The sequence below is a fragment of the Sinocyclocheilus grahami genome, unplaced genomic scaffold, assembly GCF_001515645.1.
Source record: "Sinocyclocheilus grahami isolate Dianchi unplaced genomic scaffold, SAMN03320097.WGS_v1.1 scaffold137.1, whole genome shotgun sequence".
Taxonomy (NCBI): Eukaryota; Metazoa; Chordata; class Actinopteri; order Cypriniformes; family Cyprinidae; genus Sinocyclocheilus; species Sinocyclocheilus grahami.
The window spans coordinates 2,430,051-2,443,735 of record NW_015505316.1 but is presented as its reverse complement, the minus strand read 5'-3'; the positions used below and the strand labels follow the sequence as shown (position 1 = coordinate 2,443,735).

At 37.5% G+C, this 13,685-nt stretch overlaps 1 protein-coding gene across 2 annotated transcripts in view; it reads left to right on the top strand.

Annotated features, from left to right (window-relative positions):
- The first annotated feature begins 156 nt into the window (after positions 1–156).
- LOC107591153 (intermediate filament family orphan 2-like) overlaps positions 157–13,685 on the top strand; it is a 25,251-nt gene continuing 11,722 nt past the window's right edge. For both annotated transcript variants that reach the window (XM_016280196.1, XM_016280195.1), the window contains exons 1-3: positions 157–1,016; positions 11,818–11,878; positions 12,231–12,329. In XM_016280196.1, the coding sequence (XP_016135682.1) occupies positions 484–1,016; positions 11,818–11,878; positions 12,231–12,329 (693 nt within the window). In that variant the 5' untranslated portion in view covers positions 157–483. The remainder of the gene's footprint in view (positions 1,017–11,817; positions 11,879–12,230; positions 12,330–13,685) is intronic.

The following is a 13,685-nucleotide window of genomic DNA, read 5'->3' as shown; positions in this document are numbered from 1 at the left end:
CAAAGTTCTCTTTTATAACTTCTTGAACACTGTATACAAAGCCAAATATTTAATATGCAAATACTTTTAAAGGCACAGCGCTAATGCCCGAAACCCTCATGTAATATGTTAATTAGAAGGGCGTGTCTTACAGACAGTAGCCAGTGCTACTGTTGCTGGAGGGCGGAGCGGACATGTCTTCTTCTCCTCCCGTTTCCTTCGGATGGTGTTCTCAGACTGGGCTGAAACCTGAGTCTCTATGGCGAGTTGAGACCAATAACCAGCCCGTTTCATTACCAGCGGATGGTAGGAGGGCAGCTGAGAGTTCATGAAATGTGTACTGGTCAATGCGCTTTATCCGACCGCTAGAAGCGCGACTATGGCCTATTATTTGTGTGACATTAGATAAAGGGAGTGCACCTTGCGTCCGAGAGCATGGAGGTGACGTATGCAGCTTTACAGCCTCTCCAGTTTGATGCCTAGAAACACTGCTCACGAATAAAGATGGATTTACCTCATCGTTTTCCGGACCCGCTTCTCAACCCGATGTTGTTCAATGAATCCGCGGCACCCGTCGGTATGAATGAAGCGTGTGCGGCTGGGAGCGGGTCCGGCGCTATGGCAACCAGCGCGTTGAGAAACGATTTGGGCTCCAACATTCATGTGTTAAAAACACTAAACCTCCGCTTCCGCTGCTTCCTTTCCAAAGTCCACGAGTTAGAGCGCAGAAACAAGTTATTGGAGATCCAGCTGCAGCACGCCCAGGAGCAATCCCGGTACCGACTGCTGTTTTCCCGGGAGCAAGCGGTCCAGACCAACCTCGAGCTGCCTTATTCAAACGCACTGTGTCCGTCGAGACTCCCCGGTAGAATCTGGAGCTTCTCACACACCGCCCGATTCGGAGGACGGTTTGAGACTCATCAGGGGCCTCATCCGGACGGTGTCGGGGTTCAGATTGACACCATCACACCTGAACTCAGGGCCTTGTACAATGTTTTGGCCAAAGTCAAGCGCGACAGGGACGAGTACAGGAGAAAGTGAGTGCAGCTCCAGCTTATATTTCAAGTGTTTGTCTGCAAAAAGTGGGGAAGTTATGTCTTTATCAACAATTTCCTTGTAAATCAAGAAACATTATGGTCACTGCAATTATTGTTACGATAAAGCTCTGGTAACTTGATATTAGTTACCACTGTCATCTATTGTCATCTACTGTCTGAAACAAAACGAAAGCTTGTTACATTATTAGTTGGTTTTACATTAAGAACAATAACTGTAATATTGTTATGGTAAGTATGTACTTTGGCCAAAACTATGCTTACAATTAGACAGATATAGAGCAATAATTGGTTTGATCGACCAAAATATTGAATAATGGTTGGCCTATTATTTACCAAAATGTCAAAGTAACCTATTTAATCTATTATTGATCTATAATAATAATATTATTATTATTATTATAAAACAAGCAAAACCGCCAAAATCTCAATCACAAAAGAGATTTGAATAAATGTTATTTGAATATAATGTTAAAATTATTTTTTGTTATTAAAATTGTTATTTATCTGCATATTCCCAACAGGGAATGTTCTCAGAACTTTGGTGAACGTAAGGCAAAATCCAGTTAAATTAATTAAACATTTGTTCTAAGTTATCTGGTCTTTAATAATGTTCTCAAAACTGTTCGCACATTGTTATTTTTTGTTCATGGAATCTTTTTCTAAACCAGTTTATTTGGACATTCATCTGCCATATTGTAAAAGTTGCTTCCTAATCATTTGAGAACATTGTGAGAACTTTCAAAAGTAGCATTAATATAACATGTGCAAAATGATCAAATGGAACATTCCCTTAATGTTTTCTCTGACGTTCGCATAACCAAGAACAAACATTTTTACTTTTCAAAACAAAAACTTTGCCCCCTGTGTGTTCATAGTAAACAAGAGTGTGTGATTCCTTTCTGTTTTGTGCGGCTGTCCCTGGGGCTTGTTTTTTTCAGTGTCTTAACAGTAAGTCTCTATTAGTAACCCCTGTATGTTCACTAGTATCCTATTACAGAGTGTCCAGTTTGGATATGAAACCTGAGAAAGCAGGGGTGACATTTTATCTGACAGAAACCATTAGCTTTTTCTCTCCTCCAAATGGGGATCTGTGCAAACCCATCCCATTCAATAGCAGTTTGTGGAATCTACCCTAGAACTTCAGTAGAATCACTTTACAGTTTCTCTTTTTCTCTTTGGGGACTAATAATTATTGTTATTGCTCCGTGTAATACACTTCCACCCATTTTGTGCAGGTTTGGTTCATACATAAGGAATTTCCCCTGATTATATTCTCTTTTCTCTGTGTCATTCAGTTCGTTGTCTGATTCAACCATTTATTTTTGTCATCTGCAATAGAAAATTGACCAATGCATGTTGATTCAGAAGATAAATTTCCTGTTCTTGTTGCTAAAAGATGCTTGATTTATGTGTCTGCTGCTGGGAAAGTGATGAACAAAACATTTTTGCCAAATTCCTTGTTTCTGACCCTCACCAGACAGTGTGGGGGCTCATTCATTGCTCAATACAAGTGAGTTACTGTAACTTTAAGGCATTTCCGGTCATCTAGAAACCCCATAACTACAGGAACCCTGAGATGCTATTGTGTTTCTCAGACTGTTCCTCTTGGCTGTGCTGCTATCTTAGTTTGTGTCAGTGGCTCTGTTGTAATAATAATTTAATAGTCTGGCTATAGAAGGCCCAGAGGGTTTTCTCGTCTGCCAGAACAGATGTAATCTGTCTGTGAGAAGCAGCGGACGAATGAGCCACACAATGATTCATTTCCAGATCTTGAGTGAGCTAGAAACCCCACTTCATAAAGAGTGCCTGCTTCCTTTGATTATTCACTGCTTACAGTAGCCGTGCTGTTAGGAATGTGCTATTTTTTAGATAAATTATTGAGTAAATAGTCATATGTTTGCCTTTCCTTAAGTGGTAAACTCAAAATTAACTATTTTTTGCATTGCTGTCTTAGTTCTGCTGTCGTCTCATGTTTGTTTTGGCCCTCAGATAGAGTGTCACAGTAGCAGACGGTCAGTTAGGATGGATGTTGGTGGTCTGTTATATTAAATGCGATCCGAGACAGGTGGAGAGTGTGGCATCAGACTCATATGCAAAGACTGTCTCCTAGGAAATCATCTAAACAAATATAAAAGCGGCTACCTAAAACGGCTCGTTCTAACACGCCCCCACATATCTACCTCACGATGTGGGAAGATTTGCATAACGCCACCCAAATGTTCACGCAAAGAAAGAAGGTGTAACTTTTATTCTCGCTGTAGTATTGTTATTGCCGCCGCCATGTCGTAAAGATGCTGTGTGCTTCGTTGTGAAAGCGAAACTACTTTGTTTGGTCTTCCAAAAGAGGACGATATCCGCTTCGTCATGCTTAAAGCTGATCCGTGCTGGTTGCTGAGGAAAGACAACAACTTTGCTGTGGATCACCGGATCGGCTTTCACCGTGGATGAAGCGGAGTCCAGCCCGGGGTCGTCACATGTGGTTGCCGCAAGCCCTCCGGACGCTCCTTCGTCGAATCCGCCGGCCGCGCCGTTCTCAAGCCGCTCACTCTAGGTGTGTGATGCTGTGTTTCGTTGTGAAAGCAAAACTACTTTGTTTGGCCTTCCAAAAATGGACACGACTAGAAATCAGTTGTTAAGTTGTATTTACAACACTGTTCCAAAACACTTCAACCCTAATATTCAGATGTGTGCAGCCCATTTTATGGAGGACTGTTTCCTGATCCTGGTAGAGTAGACTACAATGCCGGCTGTTCTGACTCACCGACTGTAAGTACGTTTTTATATTTAAAGAATTTTTATATTTTATATTTTTTTATATTTAAAGCGAGTTTTTTGGGCAGTGTAGAGTAGGGCTTGTTGTTTGTCATTTCTCCGAACACAAATGCAGACATGGTTTTAGGTTTATGGGGCGCGATGCAACGCAACGCGTAAAAAGACAGTATAAATCATTATAATCCGTAATTATGTCCCCACTGGATGCAACGAATGCCTCGTTTATAATGGGTTTTAATGTTTTTGAATCATCGCTCCGGTCTGTCAGGGCATCATCACAGTATGGTAAGGGGCGTAACATTTCCGCCACATGCTTGAGGTATTCGGCCAATCATAACGCACTGGATAGCTGGCCAATCACAGCACACCTTGCTTTTCAGACCGATGAGCTTTGTAAAAATCAATGCTTTTCAGAAAGGCGGGGCATAGAGGAGAAACAATAATGTACAGTATGTGGAAAAGAATGTGTTTTTTTTTACCTTAAACCGCATAAATGCATTGCATTACACCAAATACACAAAATAATGTTCTTTTTAGCAACATCATATGACCCCTTTAAAGTAACTTGGCGCCAAATTAAAAGGAACGGCAATCTGTTAATGTATTTGCATTTGCCGATTTTAGTGGCATCTGCCTATTTTCAGAGTTTTGAGTTTCTGAGGTGTTTAGGAGTGGGATTTGTTCCTGACTTGAGCACAGAATGCCAAAAACCATTATTGTTGAAAGGGAAATTAAGACATTCAACCCAGTTATTTTCCTGACTGTCAAAACAGCACAAACCTACAAATCATCCGATAGTGACTGCCTGGATATTTTAGGGAGCTTAACATATCTAGAGAATGGAGTCATCTGCCCCACCCCTCGGAGTGTCATGCGAATTCTTCGCCCATCCTCCCGTTCTATTGGAATTTTTTTGTCTGATTAATCCTTTGTGGCAATTCCATGGCTTTGATAGAAATTCTGGTTTATTAAATTGTTCTGGACTTCTGTGGAAGTTGAATGTCTTACTCTTTTATTGTTTTGGAAATAATGAACACTAGAAGCCTTTTGGTTTTGCATAATATTTTAATTGGTATCTTCGTTGGCATTTCTAAATGCATGTGTTTGTAGTGATTCTGCCCAAGATTAGATTAAGAAACGGAGTTTAAATCATATTTATTTATCCACATGCCATATGAATGTTGTTCTGGGGGACAGTTTATCATTTTTAAGCTCTAGCTCTGTGATTAAACACATGCCCGATTTCAGTGAAATACACTCAAGCTATAAACATTTCCTAGCACAAAAGCCATGCATTCTGCAGATGATGGCTTTGAGGAGTGCACACTTTCAAAAGGTGTTTTATAACCGCAGCAGACACTCTCCACTGACCCGTGTGAGTCGGGCTGTAAAGCCATGGCCATAGACGTTTGTCCAGTTCTGGTCAGGGATGTTGGCAGTAGCTGCATGTGAGGTGATGTTTTGTGTGGGGGATCAATGGTGTGTGAACAGGAGGTAAGCTTGCAGCAAAGTGAGGTAATCTCTCCAGGGAATGATTCAGTAGTTCTGCCCCCCACTCATGCTGGGAGTTCAAAATCATGGGAACTAGTACATTCTGAACATTTTTACATTTCCAAGAAATAGCTGGCAACTGTGATGTGATGAAAAAACATACCGCTTTTGTTTGTTTGTTTATTTTTTATTATTTTTATATTTTTTGCTTGAGGGGACTTGAATTTCATTTATTGAAATGTTATTTTGAATATTTTAGATATTATGTTTGTACATATTAATTATCATATGTTATTTACATTGTTTTATTATGTAATTTTAAGTTACATGATATCATATAATAATTGAAACTGAGTTTGACAAAAGGTCTGGTCAGGCCTAATTGGACTGACTGACTTTAGAAATGTGATTTGGTGATTTTTATTTAATATTTTTTACTTACAATCAACCCATGAGTGTTCCTTTAATAAACTGCAGTCAAATATTGTTTTAGTTTCCACATATGTACAGAATAGACATTGTTTTCATGTTGTGGTCACTCAGGACTGAGTAGCATATTCTTTCACAGCATGATGATATCCATAAATGAAAGCTGATGATGATCCATCCAGTCTTTCCCATCGTATTATAAAAATCTATGGGATAATGATGCTAACAAATCATTCAGGCTTGCCAGTTTCCCTGAAAGTATTCTGTATTCTGCCTTTTTCTCCTGAGCTTAAGTTATTCGCGATGACTTTCAAAAGATTTTATTTCCGCCAGATAAATAGATTCAGCTGGTGCAAAGCTGTCAGTTATGAGGTAAATAGATGCATTTCTGAATGACTGTGTTTATTGTGCAGGTTTATACATTTCAAACTAGTGTACAGACGGATGGAGCAGTAGACGCAGCCAGCCAAGACATTATGCATTCAAAAACTGAACCTTAAAAGCCCCAGTGACGCAAATGCTTTAATAAAAGCCTGGCTGTCCCATCTTGCTAGTTTGAATATTGTCTGTTCCCCTGCAAACAGAAGTACACTTTAACATACTCTTAAAAAGAGTACTTATTATAGACGTAGTACGCATCAAAAGAATATACTCAAGTATGAACTGAATGCAATGGTTTTGAACACATAATTGCATGTTAATTGCAATTAAATGAAAATGTATTATAGGTTTAATATAATTTAATGCAATTAGCTGAACTTTAGAGTACTTTAGAGACCTCTTTATATGTAATTTCATAATTACTTCTATTGTCTTTGAGATAATATGGTCAAATTGTACTGCCAAATACTCTAAGCATTAATTGTAAACTAAAATATAATTTAACACTTGTTTCATTTTTGAATTCTGGGTAGGATGTTTACATTACGAGTCAAATTGACACAAATTGAAAAAAAAAATCCTGGATGAACCAGTACTGTATTTCTGAAAACTGTCCTGCAACATAATACAGGGGTTAATGTTATTTCTATCAAAACTTGTTTGTTGTGTATTTAAATATATTTGTAATTATTTAAATGAGCAATTTAGTACATATAAAATATTTTACATTTAAATGTAATATTGAGTAACACTGTTAAAATTATAATAACCAAGTACTATATCTCTAAATAGACCCTCTTTGGCACAGAAGGGAGGGGTTTAGATCTGTGTGTTCATGTGTGTGATTCTTGAGAGTATTGATCTGAAACGCAGCTCGCTCTTCTTCTGGTGTCCGGGTGCAGACACAGACGTGCACTCCTGAAGACCCATGGGACTGTCTGGAGATGGATCAATATGTAGGTCAACTTTGCACATACTGTCTGGATTTTCATTTAGCACTCTTTCTTTTGGGAATATGTTTATAACTGAATAAAACCTTTTGAGTTTTCAGCTAAACTAGCTTTAACAATTTCCCGGCAATACGCATATTTTTGAATAAAAACCTTTTGAGTTTTCAGCTAAACTAGCTTTAACAATTTCCCGGCAATACGCATATTTTTTTGGCTTTAAAAAAATATTAACAGTATGTGGACATTACAAAACCCACAGACATGATGTTAGAGTGTTTTAGGTGGTTGCTATGCCATTGCATAGGTGATAGATGGTTGCCCACCTCCAAGTAAGTACCACCAATTAAATGTTATGTACCCCTTTTTTCCTCAAAATATATGAGATGTAAATATATACAATTTCATATCATTTTTTTTTTCTTCTCAATTCATTGACCTCTTGTTTCAGAGGGTTTAGGACAGAAGGACATCGCAAAGAGCTGATTTTGACAAAGGAAAAATGTTCCATCATGCAGATGAAATATTGTGTACAGCCTGACAACTTTTGTTTCGTGTTAAGCCACAAATTGTATATTTACAGCAGTATTTGTTATTTACAGATGTTGTTGGATTTGGTTTTGTAAAAAGGACATTTTGTTCCTGTGAATCAGTATCCTGCAGCAGACCCGCATGTACAGGGATTAATGAGCCTGCCATATATCTTGTGGGGGGAAGGTCTTCTTTTAAATTCAAAGGTCTAAAACAGACCTGGCATGAGGCATTCATTTTAGTTAAAAATGAAAGCACAGGCTTATTTTCACATTTACTTTGTAACTCAGTACTGAATAATTTGATCCCATTGCAAGAACTTTTTATAAAATCAGAAAAGACAGATTATATTCAAGTACTTTATATTTCTTTTATAATTAAGTTGTATAATACTATTATTGTAATTTCACTTTTGCCATCCCCAACCTCATTTTGTCTTTGTGAGTCATTTCATGGATTTATTGACTGGTAGCAATTCCTGTGCAGTCTATTGTTTTAAAATGGCTGATAAACCACTTTGATCAATCACTTGAACACTTATACTGAATCTTATCATAAGAAACCAAAGCAGAGTTTAGAGATCATTATCTTAAGCATATGACTGTGCAGGAACAGAATGTGGCATATTCCTTGACAACAGTGGTTAAAGAACAGACATATAAAGAAAGCAAAGGTGATCATTTACATTCCTAACATACCACTGAACTCATGATTACAAGAACTGTAACCAAGCCGCTTTCTACAATTTTTTCTTGAAATAGCTAAGAGCTTATTGGATTACAAAATCACACCCTGAGAAAACTATGCTGGAGAGTTTCAAGACATCTTGGTAGTCAGATCAGCTACCAAAAAAAAGCTTTTTTAGCACAAGCTATTTCAAACCGTGTTTGCTAATTCGCATTTTCAGTCATTTTCATAATTAGGATAATCATTTTTTAACATCATGAAAATCGTAAAATAGGGCGTGCAAAATGGTTGGTGTGGCTCAAAGTGGTCCCACTTTGAGACTAGTTCAGATTTTAAGAAGAGGTCGTTTACATACCTAACATACCAACTCATGACTACATTATGGCCTGTATAGCCTTCTCTAGCTTTTTACACCATCTCTGTCTGCAAAATATGTTAAGGGGGCAAATGTGGGTCATAGGTCATGTCGGCCTCTGTCTTCTAGGTTACTTCCCCTATCTCCCGAGAAATGGCATGCATTTTTGAGCATATATTGTTTAGCCCTCATATACATACATACATATATATATAAGGTTTGTGGTTGGTGAGGTTTTTTAAGTGATTTTGAAAGAAGTAAAAAACTAGATGGGATATTTTCTCTTTGCAGTGATATTTCAGATGTGGTGGACAAATGAGACAATGGGTGTGTCTCTACATAATGCAGGTCTTCACAGGTGCTATGATAATACCCTCACAATCACCTCGCGTTATCATTCTCTGCCCTATTCACATGTACACTTTTGAAGCGTTTTAAGATAACAATGGTACTCACAGAACTTCTGACCTAAAAACAGATTTGCTTCTTTCTTTACCTATAATAGCCCTTTGAAACATTGGCAGAAGTCATTTGAACTCTCCCATAAACTCAACAATGTGTATTAATATCGACTGGCCTGATCTAACACAATGGAAGAAGTCACAGCAGTGTGTACAGTGATGGCTTATGGTGAAGAACAAAGCAAGCAGCTCTTCATTTTGTGGTGTGTCTCATCTTTCTTTTCCTAAATAGCGGTTCATTAAAAAAGTTCTAATCCTGTGCTCATTTTTGACCAGGTGAGCGTTCAAAAGCTTTCAGTATGTAGTATTTGTTTCTGTATGTACTGTATGAGTATGTTTCCTCGTGCCATTGTCCACACTGCCTTGTTTTGGAGAGAGCTTCCGTTTGGATTGTGTTCAGTATCTTTTGAATATAATGAAAGCCCTCGTGTGCAGTCTGTGCTGCAGCAGAGGAACTGAGAGGAGTCTGATTCTCATGACCTTGGGATGTTGTCTAGTCAGCTCCACTAGATCCCACTGACATTCAGAAAGATCCACACTGTCCTTGCACTGTCTGATCGCCCGGATCCATGATATGTCTCCACACGTGTGTATCTACCCTGTATCTGGATTTTCAGCTCTTATCGACTTGTGGCTACTCCATAACCAGTCTTTCTTAAAGGGATAGTTCACCCAGAACTGGAAATTTTGTAATTTACTCATCCTCAGTGCAGCCTCGAAAACTTTTTTCCCAGAGGCTTATTATATAAATACATAAGGGTATAATAGCCTATATACACTGGCGACCAAAAGCTTGGAATAATTAAGATTTTTAAATGTTTTTGAAAGAAGTTTCTTATGCTCACCTTCTTATGCTGCATTTCTTTGATTAAAAACAGTAATATGGTGAAATATTATTACACTTTCACTCTTATTCCCTGAGAACTTTCTTTTCTTGTTTTCACTGAAGATCCACAGCCTCCACATGCTTTTCATTTCTGGCCAACAGGTCAGCTTAACATAACAAGTGCAACTCTTTGTACTGAACAGATGATCCCTTCTGGATCTTGTCGTGTTGAGTCAGCCCTCTCTTGGCAGGTGTCTTGATGTCTGAACCCAGTCAGACTGTCAGACAATGTAAGTGCAAAACAAATGGAGTCTCTAATCCCTTGAGCATGCAAGAAATGAAAGGATGTAAGGAGCTTATAAAACAAGAGAACCTGTCATACTATTATCCAGCTAATGAGGAATCTCACTACATAACTATTCTACAGAATCAGACATGGGGAATCCCGAAGCATGTTAACACTTTGCATAGACAGGTGGTTATTTAACACTCTGATGGATGAATGAATCATAAAGGAAATATATCTTATGTCTTATTAATACCTAATCTATTGTATATTTTTACTTTTTTAGACATATTTATTTTTGTTATTAAAAACAGACGGTTGATCATGGCATTCTTTTATCACATCTTGAAAAGTGTGTGGGCATCCAAGGAAGTGCCCTTAGATGTTATCTTAGTAACACAACCTTTTCAGTAGGCATTGGTCGCTCTGTTTCTGTAGCACCTCTCACCTGTGGTGTTCCTCAAGGCTCTATTTTGGCTCCCATATTGTTTTCGTTGTACATGCAATTAATTATAATTCTTGGTCTTATTCTAACTTAAATTTTATTGTTATTGTTTCTTTCTCTTCTGTACAGCACAGTGGTCAACTTTTGTTGTGTTTATTTGTGCATTATAAATAAATTAAATTAAATCAGACATTTGCTTATTTCATTCAGGATATATTAATAGTCTGAGCAGAACAGAAAAAAAAACATACTCAGAAAAATGTTTATCTTTACCGAGACATTGTCATATGGAGAGAATCATGATACTGACACAAAACCTGCTTCCTTTCGATAGAGACAAGACAAAATACTGATAAGCTGCTGTTCACTATGTGAGTCAGATGTTGTTTCAGTAACTGCTCTGATCGATTTGTTTCAGTGAAGGATTCATCAAACTGATTATGAAATAGATATTGCTGGAGATAAGACTGGCTGCTAAAAATTCAGCTTTGCCACCACAAGATTAAATTACATTTAAAAAAAAATATTAAACTGAAAACAGTTATTTTTCAATTGTAATAATATTTCACTATATTACACATTTCTTTGCTCACTTTTTGATAAAAAAAAGATGCTTCTTTCAAAAACATAAAAAAATCATAATTATTCTAAATTTAGGATTATTTATTTATTGCTTCACTTTTGTACCCTGACACACTATAGATTCCCAGTTGCTGAAAAGCGAGAGCAAAAATAAAATGGCACAGTAATTTACCTCAAACCTTTCTCCTGTAAAAGTAAAGCTTTTATTCGCATATTCTACAATGCACTACAGTCTCCATAGGGATTTTAAGGGAAATTGTTAGTATCCTCAGGGAGCTTTAAAGGTCTCAGGAAGATTCTCAATGGTCAGTGGTAGTGGATGGATACTGAAGTTTTTCTCTAGTCTCCTTTGAGTACTGTAGATGTAACTGAACATGCTGTGCCTTTGATACTTGTATGGAAAACCCTTTATGTACATATTTTTATACCATGACTGGTGAATTGAATTACTTTTAATAACTTTCATCCTCCTTTGATCGAATCATGATTGAATTGACTCCAGATCATGACTTTATGACACTATGACACACTGTGCACATTCATTCCAAGTACAATCAATGCCCATGTGGGCTGTTTTTGTGTTCCAGATGGGAGGAGGAGGTGTCTAAACGTCAGCAGATGGAGTCTTTGGTGGAGACATTACAGGAGGTGAGATTTCAGACCTATTATATTGTGACTGTGTTGATGTTTGACATCCATACAGATGCACTGATGCATGGCTAGCTGTAAGTAATGCTAGTTTATAGAAGAAAATTCCCCCACCCACACTGTAAAAATATATTCTGAGACCGTGTAAATAATGCTGAAAAAACAACCAAAGATTTGCTTGATTACTGTAGTTTTGTAGCATGTAAACTTGACATTAAGTCCAGTCAAAACATTTCATTATAATAATTAAGTAAATGAATTCAGCTAAAAAAAGACATCCAAAGTAGTGCTTTTATTTTCACCCCTTGTTTTTTCAGTGCACAGCAAATCTTACTAAATGCTCTCTTTACAGACTGTTCAGTCATCTGAGGCTGTGCAGGGAGAATTGAATGAGAAGATGGAACGTCTTAAAACAGAGCTGGTGGTCTTTAAAAGCCTCATGCCTCGTGATGTAAGTTTCCTGCTATATCCGCTATCAACTTCTGCACACAACTGATGGCACGCAAAACATGCAAATATCAATTGAAAACAGTACCTTATTTGAAACAGGGAAACAAAAGCATCATTTGACTGCAGCTGTGAATGATAATAAAGATTACAAGATTGACTTTCAGGGAAATAAAAATGAACCCGTAGGTACATTTCTCTAGAATCAGGCTGAATAGTTGCCCATAGATCTGTGTGGGCAAATAAGCAGTGAAGCAGTCAGTCTTCTGGCCCTGGAACAGATGTATATTGTTCCCTCATGTTAAGTAGATGTTGGCCAGTCCCAGTAATAAAGCACAGCTGATTGCTGCCTCCCTGGATATGTCAATGTGAATGTACACAGTTGCAAAGCAGTTCAAAAGAAGCTGTACCATCTGTTGCAGCCAAATTAGCTTGGAGTATTTTATCTGCTCTTTGAGGTTTATTTATGCCTACTGACCCATAAAAAGGCTGTGTACTGTGTAGTGCTATTTATGCACAGTTTTCTAACATATAATATAATTATATAATATATGGACGGCTGGACGATATAGCCAAAATTTATATCACAATATATTTCTTCATTTCGGTCGATACGATATAATTCTGATATCGATATGAACACTATTTAAAAAAGCCTCGTAAAAACTGCCAAGAACGCTCACAACAGATGCTGTCTAACAAACTTATGAAAAATGAATTTGGCAAGTCTATGACACCACATATAAAACCATATAATATTTTAGAAAATGTTCCCCTTTTATTTGTATTTAGCCTTCATACAAACAAGAAATGTGAAATCACTGTCAAATAATTGTCTCAGACTCACCTAATTAATATTAATATCTTTAACTTCAAATTGTAGTTATTTTAAATATTTTTACTATTTAAAGGGGTCATATGATGTTGCTAAAAAGAACATTATTTTGTGTATTTGGTGTAATGAAATGGGTTTATGCGGTTTAAGGTTAAAAAAACACATTATTTTCCACATACTGTACATTATTGTTTCTCCTCTATGCCCCACCTTTCTGAAACGCGTCGATTTTTACAAAGCTCATCGGTCTGAAAAGCGAGGTGTGCTCTGATTGGCCATCTGTCCAGTGCGTTGTGATTGGCTGAATACCTCGAGCGTGTGACGGAAATGTTAAGCCCCTTGCCATATTGTGATGCCCTGACCGGCCGGAGCGACGAGACAAAAACATTAAAACCCATTATAAACTAGGCATTTGTTGCATCCAGTGGGGACATAATTACGGATTATAATGACTTATACGTCTTTTTATGCGTTGCATCGCACCGCGTAGACAAAAAACCATGTCTGCATTTGTGATCGGAGAAA